The sequence below is a fragment of the Melozone crissalis genome, unplaced genomic scaffold (genome assembly GCF_028551555.1).
Source record: "Melozone crissalis strain CALT ecotype California unplaced genomic scaffold, PUWL_Pcris_2 ptg000034l_1, whole genome shotgun sequence".
NCBI classification, from domain to species: Eukaryota; Metazoa; Chordata; class Aves; order Passeriformes; family Passerellidae; genus Melozone; species Melozone crissalis.
In genome coordinates, this window is record NW_026535812.1 from 4,253,368 (window position 1) to 4,280,250 (window position 26,883).

The 26,883-nt window shown below is 39.8% G+C and overlaps 1 protein-coding gene across 4 annotated transcripts in view; it reads right to left on the reverse strand.

The window, feature by feature from the left end:
• Positions 1-3,949: 3,949 nt before the first annotated feature.
• Positions 3,950-26,883, reverse strand: part of UGGT1 (UDP-glucose glycoprotein glucosyltransferase 1) — a 40,930-nt gene continuing 17,996 nt past the window's right edge. For 2 of the 4 annotated variants that reach the window (XM_054282499.1, XM_054282500.1), the window contains exons 18-41: positions 26,304-26,468; positions 25,992-26,112; positions 25,164-25,262; positions 23,826-23,849; positions 23,197-23,291; positions 22,403-22,609; positions 21,689-21,820; positions 20,572-20,702; positions 19,829-19,924; positions 19,402-19,504; positions 18,867-18,946; positions 18,223-18,412; positions 16,354-16,512; positions 14,646-14,731; positions 14,217-14,301; positions 13,091-13,179; positions 12,512-12,616; positions 11,851-11,935; positions 11,126-11,308; positions 9,806-9,966; positions 9,202-9,316; positions 8,846-8,962; positions 8,411-8,570; positions 7,053-8,009 (exon numbers count right to left, since the gene is read on the reverse strand). In XM_054282499.1, coding sequence (XP_054138474.1) covers positions 7,984-8,009; positions 8,411-8,570; positions 8,846-8,962; positions 9,202-9,316; positions 9,806-9,966; positions 11,126-11,308; positions 11,851-11,935; positions 12,512-12,616; positions 13,091-13,179; positions 14,217-14,301; positions 14,646-14,731; positions 16,354-16,512; positions 18,223-18,412; positions 18,867-18,946; positions 19,402-19,504; positions 19,829-19,924; positions 20,572-20,702; positions 21,689-21,820; positions 22,403-22,609; positions 23,197-23,291; positions 23,826-23,849; positions 25,164-25,262; positions 25,992-26,112; positions 26,304-26,468 — 2,814 coding nt within the window. In that variant the 3' untranslated portion in view covers positions 7,053-7,983. Of the gene's footprint in view, positions 4,463-7,052; positions 8,010-8,410; positions 8,571-8,845; positions 8,963-9,201; positions 9,317-9,805; positions 9,967-11,125; positions 11,356-11,850; positions 11,936-12,511; positions 12,617-13,090; positions 13,180-14,216; positions 14,302-14,645; positions 14,732-16,353; positions 16,513-18,222; positions 18,413-18,866; positions 18,947-19,401; positions 19,505-19,828; positions 19,925-20,571; positions 20,703-21,688; positions 21,821-22,402; positions 22,610-23,196; positions 23,292-23,825; positions 23,850-25,163; positions 25,263-25,991; positions 26,113-26,303; positions 26,469-26,883 lie in introns of those variants that run through there. The other 2 variants (XR_008483316.1, XM_054282501.1) reach the window with 2 other exon arrangements.

Here is a 26,883-nt window from a genome sequence, read left to right on the forward strand (position 1 = left end):
TGACAAGAAGAGGTTCTTGTTGTCAAATTGTGTAACTGGATTATCAGAGAACATCACAAAACCCCAATCTGGATAATAATTTCTGAGGCAAATCAGTTCTCCTTCCTGAATCAGGTATTTTGTTTCCAAGGATCAATTCCCCATATCCTTGTAGCTTTCCTAATACTTAATAATTAAAGACATTTTGACACATTCAAAGAGCTCCATTCAAGTTCCCTTAAAGGAACGACACTGAGTCATTAGTGCCACTGGCAAACACGCACAACACATAAATGAAATGGTTTAGGGTATGAGAGCAGCATAAAAAGCACATCAAGAGTCAAATAAACATCACCTTTCTTTAATTAAACACAGTTTAAAACAAATGTGCAGACCTCATATATGTAGACAATAGAATGCCTGCAGAGAAATTCAAACCTGCACAGGAAAGCCTCCAAAGACATTCTAGCCAAGCAACAAGAAACTGTGATCCTAAGAATGAACTGGAGACGTTTTTCTGTTGGTTTCTTTTAATAACAACTATAAAAAAAACACTTGGTATACAGTTTGCTGTGGAAATACTGCAATCATGTACATGTCAGCTCTTCCAAAAAGTCCCATCTCAGGGACACAACTGCAGAATAAAGTAATCAGGCCCTCCCCTCTGTGTGTATGGCAGGCTGGGTATTCACCTGTGCTGCAGTTTCTCCCAAATTCCTTTTCAGTCTCTCCTTGGAAGTGAAACCCTTTTCAGTTGCCCTCTGGCCGATTATTTTCCTGAATTTTCTTGTCTGACACTTCTTTCAGGTCTTGCATATGCTGCAATTTGAGCTATTTTCTTCTTTCACATCCGAGTTAATCTTAGTCACTGCAAACTTTGTTAATCTAATAGAGGTGTTAAAGAATGGAGAATCAAAACCATGCAGGGAAACTTTATCTCATATCCAGTAAGATATTGGTCAAATGTACTGAAAAGGTTGTGCTGAGTTCTGCACCAGACTGAGTTTTTTAATATCATATCAGTGATATTCCACTCTGCAAAGTATGAACAGGGACTCGTAGTTCAGGGGGTTTTGTGCATTTAAAACTTCCAGAAATGTTCCATTTAGCAGATTAGATATCAAGGTACATCTTTGTACATCAACAGAGGTGTCCAGATGAATAACTAGGCAGCAGATGATCACAGCATCACTATTTGGCTGCAGCGTTCCTCCAAGGTGAACAGGATACCCCTGGAATTCTCTGTCTGGATTCCTGCTTCCTCCTCCCACTCCAGGCACTGCCCCGAGTTCACAGTTTGCTCTTGAAGGCAGGAACACATAATGCAGGCAAATGTGATCCCATTTCAAAATAACTCAAATACCTGGCATAGAATTAACCTTGCAAAAATGAGGCAGATGATAATTCAGGTAAGAGCTGCTTGCCCCTCTTGCTCAGGACACTCGAGCTTCAGCCAGAGAAATGGGAATCTGTGAAAGGTACCTTGCTGAGCTGCAATGGACTATATCCAAAAGGAGATTGAGCCACAAGACAGAAATACCTTGATGGGTTTATTCCAAAAGAGGGACATTTGATGTGAAGAAATGCTAGTGCTTCAAGTCACTGAGCCAACTTTATTTGTCGATAACTAAGTTAACTGTCAATACAGCTACAAGTAGAATAAATTTGTCCTCTGGGATTGATGTTTTGATTTTGTGGCTTAAATACTTTATTATCTACCTGATAAGTTATTTTTATATTATACTACCTTTTTGGTCTAAAGTAAAAAGACTAATTTCTATGCCTGTGTTCAAAGCCATTATCTCTAAAGCATTTACTCAGATGATACATTTCAATTTAAATTTGATTCTAGCTTCAACTGGACTGTTTTCTAATTACATTTCTGGTGTAGGTTTCATCCTTATATCCATGTGAGCTGAGTTATTCACAGTTAGAATTTTATTGCATCTAAATTACAAGTTTGGAATGTTGCTTCATATGTAATTAATTTGAGTAATTGTCATGGGTCTGCTAAACAGCCCATGTTCATTGAGATGAAGCTTTATAAATCAGACAGGCAGTGGGTCTACCAGGAGAGTTGGTGCAGTAGAGAAAGAGTGCAATAGCTAGTGGTGTTTTCATGTGTAATTAGAAAATGCATCATTCTCCAATTAAGGAAATTAATTAAAATCAAGCAGATGGTAATCAAGGCATATTGCAATATAATTTTCCCTAGTACATGCATTACTCTCAGGTGCTATCAATGTACACTATTGGTTTTACACTGTGAATTTAGCTCCAAGGTACATTATCCTGATTATCTATTTCTTGAGATAATCTTCTCACTTAGTTTTCAGTGTTTTTCATTGAACATTGTGCAATTAATCCTGTGCTACACATAAAAGGCAATGGCTACAAAATTTTTATTATGGGATATTGTTCTTGTCCACAATAGTCCTGGGTCAAATACAAACTTAGATTAGCAAATATTTTGTCCATGTACAAATTAATCTCATTGTTATATGTGATGTGTTGTGATAACATTGATCATGTAATATTATGAGAATTGTCATCATATTAACCCTGGAGAACAGAACATGTTGCACACTTTGCAAACATTTAACATTCTCTAAATGGAAATGGAATGCCTGCAGAGAAATTCAAACCTGCACAGGAAAGCCTCCAAACACATTCTAGCCAAGCAACAAGAAACTGTGATCCTAAGAATGCACTGGAGACGTTTTTCTGTTGGTTTCTTTTAATAACAACTATAGAAAAAAACACTTGGTATGCAGTTTGCTGTGGAAATATTGCAATCATGTATGTTTAATTGAGAGAATGTTAAAATTTGCTGAGCCTGCAGGGTCTGGGGGTGTGTGAAGCACCCCCTGCAGCAACACTGAGAAAGCTCTGGGGGAGTGGCAGGCTTTGGGAAGGTCAGTTCCTGGAGGAACCCTGTGCTTGGTGTCCCACTGGGCCTTGCTGAGTTGGGGATGGCAGACTGGAGAGGCTTGGTGCAGAGGGTACAGGTACAGGTTTAAGTCCTTTCCTGGGATGCATTGCTGCAGGTCAGGCTGCACTTGTTGGACACAGCAGGTGCAGCTCTGGAGAGCAGTTCCAGCACTGCTGAGGGCTGGCTCTGCACCCTCACTGGGGGTTTGCCCCTCAGTCTGGGCACTTTCCCCAAGGAGAGGTGGGAGGGCTGGCCTGGCAAACTGGGCAGAGCCTGCAGAGAACTTCCAGCCAGAAGCCCCTGTGTGGATCAAGGGGTTTCCCTTGAGAACTGCAGCTGTTTGCTGGGCACAGCATTAACTCCAGCGGCCTGGGCTCTCCAGGCAGGGCTGGCTGCAGGCAAGGAGTGCCTGGGGATGGGGCAGGAAGGGCTGCTGCACCCACAGCACGGCTGGGAGTGCTGGTGTGTGCTGAGTGCTGAACTCAGGGATGTTTTTGTATGCACAGGAACTGCCAGCTGTGCCTTGGATGGGCCAAAGCAGCAATTTGGGAGCAGGACCCCTTCAGGATTAGCACAGTGTGCATAGGACAGTGGCATGGGTTATCCCTGTCCCTCTAAGCCCTGAGGATAAGGGCAGCACAACTGGTGTTGCCTGACTCTGAAGGGCATTTTTGTGGCTTTTCATCTTGTTAAATGATGACTTTTCATTTTGTTAAATAATACTTGCACTGTTAAATCAGTGCAAGTATTCAGTTTCTTTATATCCCCACACAGCTAAATTAAAGAGAAATCTCCAAGTCTCATTTCTTTGTCACTTGCTTTTTAGTAAAGCAGTGGCATTTTCCTTTTAAGATAAAATACATGGAAATGGGCAGCAAGAGCAGCTTGTGGCCTGGTGATTTGTTCACCTGTAGACAAAGTGCTGTCTGCCCTCATATGGCTTTGTAACTTCCCCAGAAAGAGCCTAAATGGTACACAGCAAACCAGCAAGGAATGGGATAGTTTGCCCATCAAAGAAACCTGTTGTATCCAGGTTAATACAATTTTTAAAAATTTTATTTAAAAAAAGGATTCAAAACTACTTTTTGCATCCCCTCTCCCCACTCCCCCATCAGAATTTTTCTCATTTATGCAGCTCTTTTGGGGTGGAGGGTGACCAGTTCTTCAGCATTAAGTATATACAGTTACATGCTTCAATGTACTTCAAAAAGCAAAAGGGGAGGAGTGCAAAATCCTGTTGAGGTTACAGGCATATGATGGGTATTTATTCTTTCTGGCTGCTTCCTTTTCCTCTTTTAGCTGTCTCCTGGGATTTGGTCTCAATTTCCAAACCTGAGCAAGTTCAAACAGTCAAGTGCAGTCTCTGTAGCATTCAGCTGGGCTTCCTGTGTCAAGCTGTCCATTTTAGAGCTCTTTGATTAATAAAGATGCTCTGGAAAAGAGGCCTTGAGAGTCCCACAGGAGTCTGGAATTCATTCCCAGCTCTGAAAGAACTTCAGACACATCTCTGTACTTGGAAGTATTTCAGGAGCATCACTTTCCCAGTGCTTACTGTGAAGGATCAGTGTAAAACCAACTCAAATGCAAAAATTACAAAAAGCTGACATAGAAACATTCTTTTATAGTAGCAGTAGGTAGAGTTCCAAAAAAAAAAAAAAAAGACCTAAAAGGTAGATTGATATAAAATATTCCTATTTTTTAACAGAATTTTAGGGGTTACTCAAATACCACGATTAACAAGACTGGCTGGGAGGAGGAACCCTTTCCTCTTTTTCCCTTCTAGATTTTCAACAGCATCCCAACACCTGCATGCAGTAAGTGAAAAATGTACTCCAAGGAACACTATTAAAACCTCAGTTATGTGCCCCAAAGCAATTGACAGGAGAGACAAGGGTAAAGAACAGCAGAGGTTTTATTGTGTTGGATCTTGTTCTTGGGGAAGCTGACTGTGATCTCAGTGCCAGTCAGTAAAGAGAGCTTCCCACACCTTGGATCACTTGCCACACAGAGTTATGGAATATTCTTGAACAGATTACAGAAGGTTAGGATAAAACCAGGTCATAATTTAACAATGTTCTGATTCCTAAGACTGTTACTGAGTATTTACTGCTTTTACATGTCCCTTTCATTTTCTTTATAACCCTATATGGCTAAATGAAAGAGAAATCTTAAAGTTTTGTTTCTTTGCTATTTGCTTTTAGTAAGGCAGTGAAATGTTCCTTTTAAAATAAAAGTAGAGGGCATTTCTCAAGTGTGAACTCCTCACCAAGAGGTCAAGCTGCTTTGTAGCCAGAGATGGAACAATGTCATCACCTTACCCTAGACATGGCTTTTCTTCTCTGAGGGATGCAAAACCCCACTGTGACCTCTGCACTCCTCATTTTCTAATTATCATCACTCTGCTAGTGACAGGACCAGGCCATCAGTGATATGAACAGCAGCTGCTCTATTTCATTAATAGATTAATTTCATCTCTCTACAAGATGCTTTCTACATGAGGGTGACAAACTATTTGTCTTTCAAGGCCCCATTGAGCATCTAAGAGCAAACACATGCACAGATCCAAAAGAAGTGATTATTCTCTTATTGATTGTCATTTTTGGGTGGAAATAAAGAGCAGCTTCTCAGGAAAAATGGGGAATAGTTGACATTCAGAATGATCAATACCCACGTACATTTTATACTGTACTTGAGAACACCTTAAAGTACTGCAAAGGTGTAGAATCTCACAGTATGCTTCTGGTTTCTTTCTGTATCAATTGTGAGTTCGATGACTTTTATTTCTTCATAAAAAAATGAAGAGCATGGTATCTGTTAACTGGAGACATAAATACCCTCCATAGCCAGAGAGATCTTATCATTAAAAAAAAAACAATAGGATGCAGTGTGGGTGTTCAAGTACATACATTAACTATCAGAATGAAGGAGCACATTTTAAAAAAAACAATTGTAACTGACATTTAATTTAGAAGTATTTTCTTATCCAACAAAGCATTGTAAATGTGCTAAATTGAAGAGGTGGTTTTCTTCTCAGTCTTGTGGCTCCTAACATAATTTGGGGGGAAAAAAGAAGCCAGATACAGTTCTAGAGAGGAAAGGGCCTTGTTTCACAGACAGCTGCTCCTGTTCTGAGGGCTTGAGCACATTCTTGCTCCATCCATCTCCAGAAGGAATAAGTGGTGTACAGCTCCTGCCCACTTCTCCCTGTGCCACTCCATGTGCTCCAGCAAGGCTGAAGTTATTTGGATCAGAACACAGAAAGGACAACCTTGCCTGTGCTGTCTTAGCTGTTTAAAAGAGGCTAATTGACACAACATGTAATTAATTTGTTGGCAGGTGTATTGTCTTTTACACTAGAAAAAAGTCCTGCTTATCCTTAAGTGGAGCAGTTTTGATGGGAAGCATAAGGCACCTCACCTGTCATTTCCAGAGACACCAGACAGAATATATGAATTCAAAACCCCACAAAGTGGGAAATACTTAAGCTGATAAACTCTGTAAGTTGCTCTTAATGCTTTTTTTAGGAGTTTGGGCCCTTCCTTCAGCTGGCTGGAGAAGAGCTGCCTTTTCTCTTAAATCACACTATTGAACAGTTTAAATACTACTGATGTCTTCTTTCAGATTCCTCCAAAACATGATAGCATTTCTAACACAGCAATTCCAGAAGAATATTTCAATATTCTTATACTGAGATATGATTATTGGGTTGAAGGTCTTACAGCACAAAACATTGATAAATGTATGAAAACAAGGGAGTCACAAAAACCAAAAAAGTTTGGATTTCTCAAGCTGCAGAGGTATCTATATTTTGTACTAGAAATCTCCTTTTAGTTTTTACATTTCAAATCTTCAGAGTTACAGGGAGCAGACTATATTAACCCTACAAAATGGGGGAACTGGATTTGAGGGTTTTCTTTAATTGGTATGTTCATAGTACAGAACTATGGCAGCAGCAGCACATCTTTCAAAATGAAGACATGAATGATAAAACAGCTCAGGGTAATTAATCCTTGCAAGAAGAAACACCCTTGTCTATGCACAGAATGAAAGCAAATGCAAGTGAAATATCCAGAAACCCCAAAATCAAATGAGGACTGTAATGTGTGCAAGGAAAAAGGATGATCAAAGTGGGAACTAAGGCTTAAGACCTAAGAACTCTGAAGTTTTTATTGATGTGACAACATCTCTGTTTGAAGAAAAATAAAGTTAATGAAATTTACATGATGATAAACTTCCAAGTTCCACAGATTTTTCATAAACAAAAAAACATTCATGAATCAATGAACCACAGCAAGAGTAAGGCCCTGACAGTTTTGCAGACTGATTTACACTTGGAGGAGGAGGAAGGGAGGGCACTTTGATTCAAGTCATAGAGGTTAGGATGAACTCAGCTGCCAAATTCTGTGTTCTGCTCACTTTGTGAGCTTAGGCATTTGCATTTGGATGGGCATTTAAAGAGACTGTGGTAGAGCTTTACATTAGGCCAAACCATCAAAAGTTGGGCAATAAATGAAGACAGAAAATGGAAAATCAAAATAATGCTGATTTTGTTACAAAATCAAGGGCAGACTGAACAAATCCAAGGAGTATTTTCAATTGTTTGAAAACCTGAAGATGAAACAGTGTCCCAAATTCAAGGCATAATTTCGAGCTTTATAATGTTACCTGGAAAAAATTATGTCCATCAGATGAGGTTAGGATGTATGTCTGCAATTCCCAGACTCTCAAGTTAGATCTGAGGCTAAACTGGAGCTTCAGCAGTGGTGGAGGCAGCAACAGCTGAAGGAACAGGCTGTGGCTCTTCTGGTGGGTTGTGAAGTTTTGTTTCTGAAACACTAAATTCCATCATGGGCTCTTTCATCTCCACCACAGGTGCAAAAAACACCAGTAATGCTAATTCCAGCAATCCAGATCCTATTTCATATGCAGAAATTAACCCAAAGGCAAGGAATAGAAATGCATACATCATCCCATTCAATTATTCAGCAGTTTTGCAGACACACCGGAAAAAAACTAGCTTCCAATATAAAAATTGTCTATGAAAGAGTCTAACTTGAATTTGTCTCCATGGATCATAATTCCACATGTGCCTCTGGATCTGCAGAAGAGGAGAGAAAAATGAGCACTCAGTTTGAGCTGCCTCAGTTGGCAGGTTGGTTTGAGAATCAATAAAGCCTCCCAAGACTTGTTCTTTGCAAGGTACCAGTGCCTGAAGAACAATTCTCACCCACAGCGTGTAGCAGAACTTTAAGGGTTAAGAAAAGGCCAAGCTCATAAAATTTCAGGAACAGTGAGGGTCTTTTACAGAACTGGAACAAATCTGTTCTCTGTCTTTCAGAATTAGGTTAAATTACACCAGACTTGCTCAGCAAGTTCCTTCCATCCCATGATGATTTAATTCAGCCCTCATTCAGCCCCTGCATGGTAAAAGTGAGGGAGGACACAGCACAAGACCAAAAGGCACAGAGAAAGTCACAGAAGTACAGAAAGAAAAATTACCATGTGTGTGTTGTCCTGGCATCTCAGCTGGTGTTCCCATTTCCTTCTCCTTCTGGAAATTACTCTGGAGCAGTTTGATTTCTTGATCATAGTCCTGCCACTCTGGAACTATCCTCATGGCTGCCTGCAGCTTGGGCTCTTTGGTCATTGGGTTGTTACACTGCAAACAGAACAGACAGGCTACAAAAGGTGTCTGCACTCAACAGAGGTGTGCTCCCCTCTGCAGGGATCTTCAGCCAGAGAACAGTGCAAAGTCTCTTTCCAAATTCATAACAATGCCACTGCTCCAGGTAAGAGAAACACAGAAGCTAATGGCAAAAACTCAAGTGCTGAAAATGTGCAAGTAGTGGTAGAGGCTGAGGGAGGGAAGTGCCTCTACAACTGGTTGCTGTATTTTATTGTGCTGTAAGAGTGAGAGAATCATCCTGTACTCACCAGATCAATGGTTTTTGCTCTCTTCTTTGAGGAATCATCACACCATGTTTCACACCACAGCCACTCCTGGGGTAGGGACTTGATTGGTACTTGGTGGATCATGTTGTTTGGCAAATCCTGTTGTGCAGAGTAAGAGTTAGTGGCTGTTTCCACAGGGTGCAGGATGGGAGGAGCAACCCCCCTCCCAAACCAACAGGATTGTGAAGGTTAACTTCTGTAAGAGTTTTCTTTTTCCCCAATGCAAATATAAAGTGATTAATCCACACTTCATCCCATTCCAAAGACCTCTGGGAAAATCCCAAGTCCCATCCTGACACCATAGCCCAGTAAAACAAAACAAACACAATAAAGCACACCTGATCAAGGTTGGACAGACTGTTTGGATCCTGACTCAGACCCTGATACTGTCCTCTGAGTCGATCTCCAGCTGCTATCTTCCTGAATTTCTTCAGATCCACAACGTACAGAGCACTATGTGGAGATGATGCAATTAGTAATGACTGCAATTAGTAATGACTGCAATTAGTAATTTCACTGAGGGGTAACACTGCAGCCCTACTAAACCCCTGAGACACAATACCCTAAAACAGTCTCAGGGTGGCAGCACATCTATGATCTATTACAAGGCAGGAAAGCAGTTCTAACCAAGTCATGGCATGTACAAAAAAGAATTTTCAACAAATCTGTCTTAGCTTTGCTGTCATGCAGTGCCTGTTCCAACATTTGTTATTAACAAAGGAAGATGTCTGCTAGTTAACACTTCAGTCCTTCATCTCTAAAAGTTGTAGCAGACTGAAAATAACTTCAGTGTCTCTAGTGCTTCATTGGCCACAGAACCTTAAAGAGGCAACAAGAAGCAACAAGTGGTTTTCAGGCAGTGTTGCATACCTCAGCTAGTTTTCTGCTAAATCCAAGTAGCAACCTCTCTATTTTAGGAAAAAAAAGAAGAATTCTTCATACCTGATGTGGTATTTTCTTCCAGCTAAATGACTTGCCCAGTATCCTGATTTCCAGAACCTGTATCCATCCATCTCCCTTCGGCTGTCACAGAAGGGGGTGTATCCATAAGGAGCACCATCCAAATTAAAATCCCTCAATTCCTTCAGGTCTGTGCGCACAATCTGAAGGGAAAGGACATTTTATTTTCATTTCTAGGAGCCTGCCCTTCTAGGGTTGTTTGCAAATGCTGTATAGGATTTAATTCAAACTGAGCAAGCAGATAAAGGAAGAATTACCTGATATATATGTGGCAGTTTTTTGCATTATATATATGTAGTACAAAAATACAGCACAAAAAGTGTTGTCTCCCCTGCCCTAAGAGCTGGAGCAAATAAAATAGAGCTTCAAATAACCTGATGGGGGTTGGTTTGGAGAGATGAAGTGCAAAACTGTTTCTTAATAAGCAGCAAGAATTGTCACTATACATGAACGGGGATTCTTGGTATCCTTTCCTCTTTAGTGTTTGCAGACCCTTCAGGGATGAAAGCCTTTTAATGGCTTTTTAACACAGATGTGGCACTAGCACTACTTTAAAACTACCACTCTAATGGGGAAAAAATGCCTTAGTGTCTCTCACAAGCAGAGAAACAAACTGTCCAAAATGACAACTGGAGAGCTGGAAATCTCTCCTAACTGATCCTTCAGCTTCAGTTTGACCTGGCATGGCTTCACACTGAACATGTGCCAAACCCCCCCAGGCAGTTCACACTCACTTGTTGATAATCTGATAATACTTCTCATTTCACATGTACTTTGGAGAGTAGCTTTGGCAGTTCTCACTGTGCACATTTCCTGCCCTTCCCACCCGGGAGCTGAGGAGGGGGCACACACAAAGCCTCCCACGGCCTTGTGCGCAAGGGATCTGCCTTCTCTACCTCTAGCCAAGGTAAAAGCAGGGCCTGGGAGGGCAGAGTGGTTGATGAGTTAGGAAAATACCATCTGTGGTAAGTGATCTGCAGGCTGGGGGAACAGACTGAACTGCAAAAGTGGAAGGGTGAAATGAGAATCTGTTTGGCAAGCTGGCTGGAATCACAATGAGTGAATGAGGAACCAGATAACAGTAAAAGACAGGCCAACAAAACCAATCTTGTGCAAACAGGCACAAAACCCAGCCCTCAGTGAAGCATGCCATAATTACAGAATCAACCTCCAGTCATGCCTGTGAAGGGTTCAAACTTGCAACCCTTCCAACAATATGGAAATTATATTCTAGAACTTATTAACAAAAAAAAAAAAAACAGGAAAAAATAAAAGATCAAATAACTGCAGCCTCTGTGTTACCTGATCAGCATCCACAAAGAGGATTTTATCAACAGCTAATGGGAAGAGCACATCTAGAAAGAGGATCTTGTAACCCCAGATGATTCGCTGCTTCTCTGTCTGTTGGTGCAGCCAGCGTGGCCATTTATACTGCACAAGCTCATACTGGAAATTGTACTTCTTGGCCATGTATGGGATGAACTCCTGCAGAGGGAGGGGAAAAAAGCAGCTTATCTCAGTTCTTTGTTCCTCTGCAGGAAAAAGAAAAGCACATTACAAGAGACAATCTTCAGTCGAAGGCACAGAACATCAGAAAATTAAATACCACCAAGAAAATTAGTTTCATTTTTAATTCACACAAAAACACTGAGGCCAAGTTGACAATCAATACAAATTGTAAAGGCAACTAACTATTTCAGCATTTTTGCCCATTATGAGCCATTTCATAGTGATCCACAGATGAGAATGCATTACTCAAATCATAAAAATTCACAGATGGGACAATTGTTTTAGGGGTGTACACAGCAGTGTAAGTGGGAGCACATAAAATGAGAGAAGAGCATTGGGAGAATTTTTTTACTAGAAAAACTTGGCCCACTGTCACATCAGCTGACATTCCCATCTGTGAGGCTTCCTCCAGCTTTGGGTGAGTTCAGGTTTAGCCAAGTGATGCTGGGAAAGGGAGGGGGAAGCAGCTTGTGGCACCTTTCCCCCACCACCAAATAAATTTCTAGTTAGTAACAAACCTTGAATGTAGGTGATAAGTAGTTCTTCAGAAACCAAAACTTTAAAGGAGTCTTGGTGTGTTTCAGCACAGACAACATCATTATGCTATCAAAAGAAAAAAAAATAAAGCAGTTACAGGAACAAGTGGCATCCATGAAAAGTGAGCTGTGGAATAGATCACAAATTGCTGGGCTACATGATTAAATTATTTGCAGTTATGTGTCAGGTAACTGAACTTCATAAATAAAGAAAAAGTGGGTAGCTTCAGCCTATTGTGAATTGCTTAATTTTATCAACAAAATCACTAAATCCCCAATATCTCTATATTTTATCTAGGTAGAGAATATACAACCTATTGGCTTTTACAGTCCTTTGAGAGCAACAGAAACTCAGATTCCTTCCAAAGCAACTGTGACTTATTCTGTAACTTCTTAACAATACATTGGTTATATTGTAGTGAGAAAATTTAGGACAGCAACACACCATCTATTAAACTAAGTCTATTTTTAACTCATAAATGCTTTGCAGACAGAAGTTCTCATGACACAGGAGATGCAGATTCTAGTGGACTTCTAAAGCATTGAAAAAGTGGGGTTTTATATACTCTTGTAGATTGTAACCTTTTTCCTTGTGCAAGGCCACCACCCTTTGGCACATTGGGGTTATGAATTCTCAACTAACCGTAGGAATCTCTCATACAGGTGTCCTGAAGCCACAGAGAATATATTTAGTACATCATCTTTATCCTGTTTCACATCTTCATTCTTCTGTCCTCCTGTGAATCCCCTGAAAGAAAAAACATGGTTCTGTGAAGGACAAGCTAGGAAGGGCCAGCTCTGTAGGAAAGGCTGCAAATACAGAAAATGGCTCCATTTTTTGCTTTAACACAGTTGGTCTGTGTGCTTTGGGTGCCATTCCCTGCTGCCCAGGGCATTTTCCCAAGGCAGAGTGCTGTGCACAAGGACAGGGAAGGTCCAGGAGCTCAGATATGAACATTTTTGATTGAGAGAGCCCTGGCTGAGCTGCAGCTCCTGGGAAGGAGCAATGTTTTCAGGCTCACAAGTAGCAGGGGGGTAAAGGAAGGTAAAAGCAGGTGCAAAGCAGGAGCCCAGATCTCTAGAAACATAGGAGTCCAATGAATGACAGCCCTGAATTCAAGCAGACTTAACAGACAGCTGTGGGATTTCACAGACACCATGGTATTGCCAAATAGTTTTCCAGTTTCAAGAAACGTGTCAGTTATCAATGAATTAGTTTTACCATTTCAGAGATTCCCAAAATCCAGATTCATTCTCATTGGTGCCATCACTTAGCAGATCTTCATTCATCATATCAAACTTTTTCTGCACCTGTGGAGCAAGACATGGTTTTAGTGAGTTGGAACCACATATTGAGTAGATATTGTCAGGAGTGTTATCCTGACACTGGTTCTGTTTTTACCTACTTGAATTACACCCCATGAGCTGACAGGTAACCTAAGCTCTCTGGGAAAACAGCTCAGTAATGAGTGACTTTTTCCAAACAGATTGCAAAGGAGCTTTTAGACACCAAAGGCATGTTAGTCTGGATGGTTAAAATGCTTTTCTAAGAGATATTTAATGAGATGGATGCCAGTGATCTTTCTGGCAAAGAAAAACCTTCAAAGAAACCAACAACCTCTACCCCTCAAAAAACCAACACACCAACTCCACCAGTCTCTAACTGGTATAATTGGCACTGAGACTCCAAAGCAGATACACAGGACAAGAGAGTGAATGGGTAGAACATCCCAAAAATAGTCCAGCACATGTAAATGTTGCCAGTGTGAACTGGCTCTGTTATAGCCATCACTTATCTACCAGTCATTCTCCTTGAACTTCTCAGCTATGGCATTACCTGACAGGCAACCCCTAAGAGACAGCAGATTAGTAATTTACCATTTTTTCTTTTTTTTCAAATGTATTCTCACCTAGCCTGTGACACAAAATGCATTGCTAAATGAATACAATTAATCTCTGACAGATAGAATGATGGCTCAATGGACACACTGAATGTTTATTACTAGACATATACTACATATGTAATATATAATGTACATGTGCACATTACTAGACACAGGGCATACAAAACTGCTTTTTCCTGAAGTTATAAGCAGTCAGGAAAATGTGAGTATTATTGTAGCTCAAGGACATACACAAGGAACAGGACTTTGTCATTCTCTCCTGTATTAAAAACCCAAATCAAGGCTACAGATGATGCTCTCTACCCCTGATACAGTGAGGTGAGCTTAGTGCAGACTGCCTCAAGTGTGTGCTCATGGGAAAGGAGCTTCAGGCCTTAATCCAAGTTTCTCCCCACTGTTGATCAAATAGATTTCTTTAAGGGCACCTTAGGTTTATAAACTCACCTTCACTTTAATAATTTTGCTCTTGAAGTTATTGAGAACAACAATAACTTCATTAGCTTCAGGTGGAGAGTCCGTGCCATCATGGCTGAAAATAGAGCAAGATACTGATTTTTACTACAAAGCAAAAATATGGTTTTTATTTCTTCTGGCCATTTTTATACATATATTTAGCCTCAGCACTGCAAAACAAGTTTCAGACATGCCAAAGAAACAAATACATTTATCTGAACACACTTAATGGGGTTTTTAATTAATTAATTTCACCTTGCATAACCTATGTTTAGTATGACATGTAATCTGCTGTTTAATTTGCTGTTCAGGTCACCACACTTTGGCAAGGGAACCATTAGATTCACATATTAATTACAATGCTTACCTACTTCAGAAGCTTACAAGAAAAAGACTGAAGTATTTCTTATCCTGGCCTACCTGTAGATCCTGTAAATATCTTCAGATCTGCCTTTTCTCAGTCTTAGAGTCCATGCACCAGGATTGGCTTTTAACTGGAAGTAGCCCTGTAAAGTGAAAAGAATATTTGGCACTTTCCAGAAAATGCAAATGCAGAAAAATTAGCTTTAAAGTTATGTGTTTTGACTCACTGTTAAAGATCTAAAATGTTATTTGCAAGCCCATTGATTAAGGGTTTTAAACCCAGAGAACAGGAGAAAAGCCCCAGAAATCATTCCATTCAAAATTGCTGGGTTTTCCTAAGAGCTAGAAGCTTGAAAAAGTCTGGCATTATTTGTTAGATCAAAATATTCACTGTCCTGATGGGAGCAGTGCAAACCCAAAGCCTTTTCCTGCAAAAGGTTGCCTTCATGAAGGAGTGAGGGAATTTCAAAACACTAATTTGTGATAATACAAGAAAATCTAAAGGAATTCTGAAGCTCTACAGAGTGGTAATGCTAGAGCAGAAGCAGTAACATAATTTACATGTTACAAGATATCTCTTCTACAGAACTTAGAAATTCAAATATTGTGTTCAAGTCTTTTTAAGCTTCAGATTCAGATCTTAAGATTCAAATTCAGATCTGAATATTTTCCTCATTGATTTAGATTATTAGACCTATAGAAGACACATGCAACTGTAGAGATGCTCCCATTCACTTTTGTACTGTGGCTTCAAATGCTTGCAGTTCCTATGTGAGCCAAGCTGCTTTAATAAGAAAATTTTAAAATATTTTTGAAAATTTTGATGTAGTTAAATTAGAAAAAGGACACTTCTGAGTTTTAGTCCCCAATATAAACACACCACATGTAAAATCACATGTAAAATAAGGCACATCTTTCTTTCTACAGTAAGAAATACTACATCACTGTAGGATATACTCTGGCTAAGAAAAGGCATAAATTGAAAATTAGTAAGAATTCTAAAGTAAATATTTAGCACCAGGAAACAAGGAATATTTTCTCCTTGTTTTTCTTTTAATTCATTTAAATAAATGTAATAACTTTAAAAACCTTAAAAATTAAAAAAAAAACAACACAAGAGGTAATATACTTCAGTTTTTCACTAACATTACATATCAAGAAAACACTCCAGTGGCAAAATTCCTCTGCCATAGTTTCAGTCCATTACCTTTCCCCTGCTCCAGTGTGGACACTGAGAACAGACATATCCCTTATACAGTGACATTACAAAAGCAGCAGCAGGGAATAATCACACACTTGGATTTCCAGCATCTTTCCTCACCTGAAATAAGCAAATCCCATTCTTTCACACTTCCTTTATTTTCTACAATGCCAATTATCCTTGCTGACTCTCTCCATTTATGGAACAGGTCTCCTGAAGAAATGGGTCCCAAAAATGAGACAGACTGAAGCTCAGCACCAGAGAGATGGCCCAGGTAGGACCCTGTCCCAGGAAAACAACTGAGCTCCCCTGGAAAGGGGCTGCTTGAGAATACTGGCAGCATTTAGAGACATTCCAGAATATCTCAGAAGGGAAAGGAGCTCATCTTGAAAGAGGTGAGAGGTGTGAGGCTTCAGACATCAGTGTGAGGAATGATGGGGTTCTGGTGCATCTGCATCAGCTGTGGAGTGCAAGTTACACCCCAAACCCACAGCCCATGCTAGGAAACACCCAGGGGTGGAAGGCAGGGCTGTGCTGGCTGTGCCATTCCAGGAGAACACTCACCAGGTTGGCCATGACAATGGTGTCCACGATGACAGGGCTGCTGGAGGTGCCCAGGGTGAACTGCAGTCCCCGAGGTGGCTGCCCAGTTGTAATGTCATAGCAGTGGCCCTCCAGCAGCAAGTACTCCAGCTCATACTCTGCAGCTACAACACTCTCCACCTGAAAGGAGCAGACACTGCTGACTGCAGCACGAGCTCTAAAGTGCCAGCTTTTATTCTCTAGAATAGCTATAGTCATTAAAAAAAAAAACTATTTCACCAGAGTAATGTTATTGTTAGACAAATACATAGAAAACCTTAAAAAACTCAGCTCTTTCAGGTGACAAACCTCACACAAATATAAGAGTGGCCCAGACCAAAAGTATTTGAATCTCAACATATGCTAGGATAGGAAAAGGGAAGGATTGTTGCTCTATTCCACAATTTATTTTTTTAACATTTACTGGTGAATGGAGAATTGGTATCTCATAAAAAGTATATTATGGGATCCAGAATTTTGACTGTAAATGTGTTTAAAGCTGGTCTCACCTAGTATCAGCCATCTGAAATAAACATTTTGTTTTGCTCTTACAGTGCACTAGGGTACTGTCAGGACACACCCATTCCTGTTTTTCTACACTGAACAAAGGTGCTAAGGAAAGAGAAGAGGTAAAAATAACCAAAAAAAAGAAACTCACAACCCCAAAAGACTTGGGTCAGTCCCTACCAGGCCAAATTCAGATGTAGCCTGAGGACAGTACATGAGCAGAATGTTAGTCTAATCCCACAAAGCATCTCCTCTCACTGCACATCCAAAATGACACATTAATTGCTAGAGCACCAACAGACTGCGCATTGGGAACTGGAAATGGTGCACCTGCAAAAGTAAAGCTGCTGTTTATTTGGAAGCTCAAGAATGCACTTGGAATGCCTGAAGCATTTAATCCCCCTCTCTCTCAGGTTTTCAATTAATCAATGGGGCAGGCATGGAAATCAGAGGCTTGAAATGTAGTATCAATGCTTCATTTATGGCTTTACAGTTAGGTTAAGAGATGAAAAGCAAGAAATTCCTAAACCAAAACATACTAACCAAAAACCAAAACCATAAAACACACACCCAATTTCCCAGATTTGTGAATAACCAGTACAGGATCAGTAATACCAGATATACCACAATACCACATCATATTCCCAAACAATATCAGAGAGATGCAGAAGTAAGACGGGACTAATAATAGGGACTAACAATACAGTGATCAGTGAGAAGGGGACCCATGTTTGTGATGCCCACAAGGCTGCAAACACTGTCCCTTTTCCAGAGGCCTCTCTGTAAAGGCTTTGACAGTCTTGGTACACACACATGTGTAATACCTTTACAATAAGGTAAAAAAATAAGGGATTTTCCCTATTTCTCCCTCTGAATGTGGGGCAGCACTGCCCAGACCCACAGTCCAACAGTCTGAGTCAAGGTGTGCTCAAGCTCCTGAACCTACAGCAGCTGAGTGGATTTCTGCTGCATGGTTTTACTGCTGCACTGACACTACACATCCTTCTGTGGACCACAGCAGTGTTTGCCAGTTAACAAGAACTATGAAATTAGTGAAAACCAGCTTGGTGGCTTCTAGGAGCAAGGGGGAGGACCTGCTCCAAGCCTATGGTGTCTGAACCCCTGAGTCAGGCATCCATGAGTAACTGAGAACAGCAATCCTGCTGTTGGGGAGCTTATGCTTCCCCTCCTAGAAATCATTTAGAGGTCTGTAAATGCAGTAATATCCACAACTCTATGTTTATTGGCATTTTAAAATTCTGCATTTCTTTCCCATTAAATAAAAACAAGCCCTGGAAAAGCAGCAACATTTAAATGCGGTAGGAACATGATGATTTCTCTTACCTCCTCTAAGAAGATATTGTCAAGGTCATAGGGGGTTCTAACAGATTCCACCATCCAGCTCTCAGGAGTGTTTAAATTCAGAGTGAACAGTGGAGATTGGGGCATATCCAAAAACTTGGCAATTGGTCCTGGAGCAAAGTTATTCTCTGCTGTGAAAGAAATCTCTGGCTCCAAAACATAGCGGTAAAAGCTGAAATTTCAGAGAGAAAATGTTAGAAAACTCATCTGCCAAAATTTACTAATATTTCACTCTCATTGTATTTGCAGATGCCATCAGCTTTCCCTGATCTCTGATGTCTCCAAGCCTTTGTCCAAAGCAATGCAGGTTGTGTTAACCTTAGGACAGGTCAGAATTTCTATCCTGAAGGACCAAAACAAACTCTGCAAGACTTAACTAGTAAGTTATTTAATTTTATATAAATACAAAAAAAAAAAAAAATTAAAAGCAGCCAACTTGTAAAATAGCAGAATTACTTCATGCCATCCACAAATTCCCAGATTCTCTGTGGGAAATGATGCTATTATATAAATGAGATCAAAGCAGTTATTGAGATATCCTATGGGACAGCTGACCATGCTTCTGTGCTTGCATATTCCTACAGGTTTGTCTCTCTCTGCCCACCCTGTATCATGGAACTGCTTACCTTTTCAGTGGCATGTCAGAAAGCTTGGACTGGCAATTCATAAACACTCTCAGGTTCATATTTATCAGCTGGTTCAAAACCTAAAGTAATGAGAAAGAGACATCCCTTAAAATGCTAATGAGGAGAGCTGACCACTGTTTAATAGACGGGACCTCAGGTTGGATTTATCTGCTCATTCCCAATCCTCCCTCCTTGTGGTTTTCTTCACCACCCCTTCCCCCTTTTAAATTGGTGGTTTTAAGCACAGTTACCTGCTCCTCATATTTCAGGCATTCTTTTTGGCTAGCTGAGACCCTCCTCAAGAACAGAGTTACTGCAAACTAACCTGTTAGAATAGTGAAACTAAAAGCTCTCTGGACAATAGCTGAGTATGATTTTATAAGCGTGCAATACAGCTTAATTAGCATTTCCACTGATAAATGCATTGTGAAATTCAGACACACTATTAGAAAGTCACTGGTCACCACACAGTCAAAGAGGAAGCAAACATTCCAAAATGATGGAATTTGAAGTTCTCACAACCCTGCCTACGTACCAAAAGTAATGGAGCAAGTCTTTGAGCATCTCTGGTCACAGGATCAACAATAGCCACAACATCAAAGTATGTCTCCCCCTCTTTTGGTCTCAGTTTAACTGCACTAAACAGAAGAAAATACAATTTTAAAGTACCAAATACATGGATAAACACTTGAAATGCATTACAACCCACTGCTATCCATCTTGTCCTGAACTGAAATTACTTCCTAAATGCTGTGCACCTTCAGAAACTTAATAGAGAAAAAAACAGACATATACATGTATGTTTATATAGATAGGTGAAGAGATAAAATGAATTTCTGGAATCTTTCTGAAAACTGCTGGGGACTTTCCTACTGCTACTTAGATGTTTTTTAAAATAAATGCAACACAGAACAATGGGGAAGTTAAAAGGCACAGAAAAGCCTTGTGCAGCAATTCTATACCTGTATCGTTCTTCAAAAAACTGATATTCAATCCTTGCCTCTCCTTTTGGCTGAGCAGAAAGAAGAGCATCCACTTTCATTACCAAGTCACTTGCCCTGAAAAGAAGGAAAAGAATAAGCCTTGCAGATATCAAGAAAAAAGGCTGTAGTTATCACATTTCTGTCAGGCAGCAGCAAAAGGGAAGGCAAACAGAATCCAGATACCAAACATTCCTACTACCTCTCCACACAGGCTCTGAAGAATTAAACATATTTAAGGGTTAATCCACCAGTAATTTAAACTGGTTGCAGCCTTATTACTGAGTATACCAAAGGATTTAAGTCTAACAAATACAGAACAGCTGTATTTTAGGGGTCACCATGTTACAGGAACTGCATTCTTGATCTTCACCAACCACTCGGACCTGAAAGCCATTCAGATCAAACCCTTGTTCCATTGCTCTTCCCATTTTACACTGCAACTCTGAGCACTAGGAAGCAATCCTCTAAGTGGAGAAACTTTTGAGAGGGGTCCTATCATAAAAGATAATTACTTTTGAGCACTACTTCTTTTTCAGTATTTCCATAATTTTTCAGTCTAGTATTTTAAGAATATATTCAATCGTTAAGGTGTAAAACCTCTTGAAAGTTCAATGAAAATAGATTTGTACATCATATCTTTGCCAAGAAGCAAAACTATAACCTACAGGTCTGTCAGCTTTTCTTGAATTAACTGAGATTTTTAGTGACAGCTGTTTACTTACAGATCTTCTTCAAATCCCAGCTGCTGAATCTGAGATTTGATTTTCTGTCCTGATGTCTTTAGGATTATATTTTCAAGGAGATGAAAATCATCCTGGTTGAACATCTCTCCATCCTCTAATGGGCCAATAATCTACCAAAAAATAGCAGAATCAGCATTATTAGGTGCCCTGGTTTGAAAAGGAAGTGAGTTTTTTGGGAGTTTGGTGGTCAAAGTAAAGGCTACACTGAAACAAAATTCAGAGGTGTATTAAATAAATAGTCCAGCCCAGTCACAGTGGAAGCCAACCATTTAGGCTGCTATTAATGTCAGTGGCAGCAGAGTTTAACAGGTAAATTCAGGTATTTAGAGCCAAGAGCCCCAGACTAAGGCATAAAATACACACTTAAACTTTTCACTGGGTCAGGCACTTAAAGTTATACATAAAGTACCACATCTGGAAGGGGCAGCAGAAAGCCAGGCCAATTCTAATAGTCCAGAAAATCTCCCTCCTGCAACCTTCAGAAGCCTAAGAGCTACCTAGACAAGTCTTGTTATTCTGCTAATGAGAAAAATAGAACAGAACAACTCAACACCTGAGATTTTTAACCCACTGAAATACCCAGCAACCACTGGGACATGAATGGGTTTGTTCCTAACTAGGAAAAGGTGACACAAGAAAACTCAATGCTGTACACAACTGTGTTTCATTATTTGCAGTGAAATACTATGGTAACATCATTTACCTCATTTCAGATAAACTATAATAAAAACAGATGGTAGAAGAGATCAAGGAACCTTGGTCAGGGCAAAATACAGCAGCATTTTGCTCAGTAAACTGAAGCAGCATAATCTTGCAAATTTATCATACCCTTCTACCCCTGGAATCAATTCACAGCCAGCATGAAGGAACTTTGTTATTGAGAGATCTGAATTTGTACCAAATGCCAACAACTGCACACTTTAAAAAGAAAAGGTCACACAGGTGTGAATAAATCATACTGGAAGTGATCCTAAAGATTGCTGAGACCTAAAACAGGCTGGCACTCCTGTGTCTGATCCACACCCAGACTTTGCTGCTCAAATGTGTTTCTTTCTCACACATGGAAAGTCTCTTTCACTGTCTGTTATCATCTCACCCGTCCATTGCTGATCACAGCCCTCTGCCCCTTCTTCAGCTTCAGAACATCTCTGCAGTAAACAGCATGGGATAGAATAAAATCCACCTTGGGAGATTCAAAGGCTTCTTTGAAAATGTTGGTATCCATACCCTAAAAGAAAAGAACACTTGACATTGGAATAGGAAGAAAACTAGACCATTGCACACTTTTTAAAAGCAACCTTTTTGTTGTCATTCAAGGACATCTTTGTATCTTGCTAAAACTGATCCCTGGCCCCCTTTTCTTTGTGGCCTTAAACCTAATTCTTGCTTGTCACCGCTATCCCAACTTCTGCTGTGAAGCTACTTAGACCAGTTCCAATCTTCCTGCCTAACTTTTTAAAATCTACTTTGAGACATGCACTTCTATTTTTTCCCATCTTTTAAAAGAACATTATTCTCTTAACCACCCAAGAAACAGCGGACTCACTTAAATAGATCCCTGCATCCATGTTCCTTTTGCCTTTTCCAAGTTACATAGCTCTGATGAGTATGAGGATTTATTTCATGTTTAGATGGATTGTTCTATTTAGGTAAGCCCTTCAGAGATTAAAAAAAAAAGCAAATAGCAATCCCAACAGGGTTACTTTTCTCTGTTACTGCACCTTCTGCATATGAATATACTACACTAAAAAATGAATTTGAGGAACAAGCAAAGCACCCTCCCCGTGAAAACACCACTAGACATGCCTACCCCAACAGCAAATTCTAAGATGTCAGCTCCTGCCTCCAGTGCCTTCACAGTTTCTTCTTTTGCCATCTTGGTGATGAAGTTCTTGGCATTATTTGAGGTTTGTGTCTGCAAAGCTGCCCATATGGCTTTAGCTACAATGGTATTCTGGCTGTTGGGTTCTTCACTGGGATTATTAATCATGCTGATTCGAATGTTATTGCTGGATTTCTGTGTTTAACAAAACAGGTGATGGGAAAGTTTAACATTTCAGATGAAATAAATATATAATAGACACTATAGCAAAAGCTTTGTGTTTCTTAACCAGATATCAGATTCCAAATTGGGTAAATAGCAGCACAAGGTTAAATAATGAATTAACTAATTTAACATCAAGCATTTAGCTTATGTATAGGCACCACTGTGACAGCAATCTTCCAGATAACCCTGTGCTAAGAAATCCAGGACCATGGCCACCACTCAGTCTGGCAAACCACAGCTGTAAGCTGTGCATATTTGTGTTCCAGAACAAATGGGACAGAGCAGAGAGCAAGGTTTATGTTTATCTCCAAACCAAAACAGATATTTCAGTTTAATACCACAGGTTTAAAAGAACAGTTATTGTATTCTGTCCTAGCTTAAGATCAGCAATGTTCCAGTCCCTACAAAAGAGATGAGGCTGGAAATTAGAGACCTTGCAGGGAGAACCAGTCTCTCCAGGTCATACCACAGGAAGATTGTGTGAACCACAACTTGTGTTTTACAAGCCTGTACCAAGGGCTTTGTTAGCACTGCTAACCAATGAACACATTACCCACCTGATGTTTAATGGCATCATACAACAATTGCCTCCCTGAAGGTTTATCAAAATCACCAACAATCCAAAAAGTAACTGGTCTAACAAAGGAATCATCTGCAATTATTAAAAAAAAAAAAGAAATTTGAGAGTGAAAGGAAGGAAAGCTTCATTTTTTTCCTCATTTGGAGGTAAACTGCAAAGACACACATGCAAAGACTTCAAAAAAGTAAAATTCCATAGAATTTTACTATGGGTGAACCTAAGCTATGAAGCCTGGCAAGACAAAATTAATAGCATTGGTATATTAGTCTTTATTATGTCATTCAGAAAACCCATGTGGGACAGCATGCATTGCTCTAAGCTAGAATCTTTTAGTGTTTTTGTTTGTTTGCTACTTTTTCAATTACAAATCATAAAGAAACACATAAATAACTTGGAGATTCCAACTGGGGTTGGAATCCAGCAGACATATCACTTCTTTGTATTGAAGCTGTTAATTTACAAAATCAGTTTTGTATAAAGAAAAAAGTGCTGGAGCAAACATGCATTCCAACAGCTTCCTTCACTGCCTGCTGGTTCTAAAGCCAGTGTCATAAAGGAATCAGAAAATTCCAAGAACAATATAAAAAATGCCAAAGCATGAGTTACCATAGATCTCCTTGGAAGACATTCCTGGTCAAAGAGCAGAAAGGAAAGGGGAAAAGGAGAGACACATTAATAACTTGATGGTAATCCCAATGTGTATTTAGAAACTGCAGCACTGTACTGGGCATAACTGAATCACTACAGTTCAGATCCAACAGCAACAAGTTTGTGCTAATTTTATTGCAATAAGCTTTGACTTTTTCTTCCCCTCAGACAGATGGATGCTTGATTTTCATGCTAGCTTTAATTAATATTACCAGTTTCATACCACAGGGTGAGGACATCATTCTGAAGACTGTTTACAAACACTGCTGTGCCACTGTGCTGTTATCTTCCCTCTTTAAAAAGCAGCATGGCAGTGCTGTATCAGTGCTGGTGCTGAGCCAGCAGCACAGAGAACTCTCTATTACTTCAGAAAATAAATGTGGTACAGCATTACTGTAACCAGATAGCAGCTATTAAATATCTTAAGTGGCAGAAGAGGCAGTGACCAAAAAATGTCAAGCCATGGAATTGCAAATTAATGCACTTTCCAACAAGCATGCCAAGGTGTGGATTTCATTAAATCCACTTTTTCAAATCCAAGGGACTGAGCATGAATGAAGAGCAGGCATGAGGCAGGAAGAGCAATGGGAATATTTCAGGTAGGACACATGGATGGCAGTGACTGGAGACAGGACCATGGAAATATGGGACAGTCTAGTAAAGACAGGAACAGGAGGATTTGGACCAAATGACAGCAGCTTATTTCTGGAATCTAACCAAAATGGATAAAGGAAACACCTGATGGTGTCTGGTTAGACCTGGTTAGGCTCTGTTTTATGTCTATGCATGCATTTCCTACACTTGAGAGGTACAGGCAAGTTTCAACACTTTTATGTGCAACTGTAAAAACACTGCCATTGGAAAAGCAGTGCCTGCACTGGAGCAATAAAAACAGCACTGACCACGTTAGGTGATGTCTTGTATAATGGGCAGTTGGAAATTTCTTCTGAATCCATGTAACTTTTAGCAATTTTGAGTTGTGAGACAGAGAACTAAAACCTCTTTTATATTTTTCTAGTCACTTGCTTACACTGCTGCATTTCTGGGGGTCATTTGCAGAACAGCAGGAACAGTTTGGTTGAGACTTTATTATTCAGTAAGAGGTTGGACTGGGTTTAAAGAGGGAAACATTCTTGTTCCATGTAGATGTCATGTCTTATTAAAAAAAGAAATCTTTAACAGACTATGCTGTCACCCACAGGCCTGGCAAGGCTCAGTGAGTGTGTGAAGATCTGCACATGTGCTTGGAAACAAACATAAAACCAGACTTGGATTCAGAATCCACCACAGATTTACCTTTCTTTGTTAAGTAGGTCATGCTGTTTGCAACAGCAGCTGTCTTATCTTTAGACTCCAATGTGGTAAATCGAGCAAAGTCATCCACAAAATGGTTATCTGAGGAAGAGAGCAAGCATTAAATGTCAAAGAAACTATTCCATGTAAAATGAAAATAAAATCACTACTATTACCAGAACATTAGGAACATGTCCCATTTTGCTCCTTGCGATACTGCTAGTATCTCATTTTCATTGCTAATATATAGGCAGAGAAATGAATTTTGCTGTCTCAGAAGTTACATTAATAACTACATTGCACATTTGATAGGGAGAAGTCAGTTTAAAGAGTTTCCCAAGTCTCACTTAGTTGACACTAGTGTATGTAAATAATATAGATTGAAAAATCCACTCTGTCACTATTTTTCAAGCAACTCAAAAAAGGCAGGAGTAATGTCATTGTACTGCAGTCACTGTATTGGGTGTTCATTTAGCAAGGGAACATTTTGCTAAATCAGTACTAATTCCAGAGATGACTGTCAAGCCTGTTCAAAAGAAGGTCAGAACTAAGAAACAAACTGCTGCTTTATGCATTACATAATTTCTCAGCTTCATGAGTCATATTCCCTTAAGGTCTGTATAAAAACAAAACAAATTTCCATCTTGAAAACCAGTAGACATTTAATGTTGTATATAAACATCTGTCTGTACCAGGCCTGGGTCATCACTTCAGGTGCTGTTAATGCTTTGCCACCTAAGCTTTCCACTGGAACAGCAATTCTTTCACTCAGACATTTCAGTGTCTTAACACAATTAAACACAATTAAACACAATTAAAAGCATCCCTTACTCATTCCTGTCAGATCTAGGTACTCTCTGTCAGACCTTAGGATTCTTGAGTTAATTCTTGGAACAACATTAGGCTGGTTCATGATATACTCAACCACATCTTGGTCATTAGATAGTTCACCCTGAAGGAAAGAGGAAAGAAGCATTATTTCTTATTTGACATATAAAATTGCCTTACATAACCCTAAAAAAAAAAAAAGGCAGAAAGCAATTCTGAAAGCTAAGCTGTCTTGTATAATATGTAGCCATGGACTTGTGGATCAGCTTTTCCAAATCTGGTTCCTCTCAAGCCTCAGAGGAGCTCAGCACCCACCAGGTACACAGCTCGCTGGAAGATGCTCGTGGTTTCCAGGATTTTGTGCATTGTCACGGTTTCCAGGTCATCAGGATCCAGCTGATCTTTTTGGAAAGGCATCCCATTGAACAGGACAACAGGGAGGGGGCCCACACCAGTTTGCTCATAGTAAGCTCTTGCTGCCTAAAAGCAGGAACAGAAGGAGCTTTAGCACGACAGCCACAAAGGTTCCTAACAAGTCTAAACACACCATGAGATCCTCACCATTTCTGTTAGACACAGACAATGTATCTTTGAAACTTTCAAAGCAAAAAAAAAGTTCCTTCACAATACAGAAGTGCAAAATACTCCTTTAAGTTCATTTTGTAAATTAATTCCAATGAGCACTTTCTGGTAGTGGCAAAAGATGCACCACAGGAAACATCACTTTGCCTGTGGAAGCAAATGCAATGCAAGCAGTGGTAGCTGTAATGTAAGACAGGGTAAGGAATGGTTATTTTTTTAAGAATGTATTTCTTAAACCTGTAAGAAAGCAGTTACTTGTGAGGCAGGGATTATTTTGTCAAGACAAATTTCCCTATTTCATGTAACCTCTGAA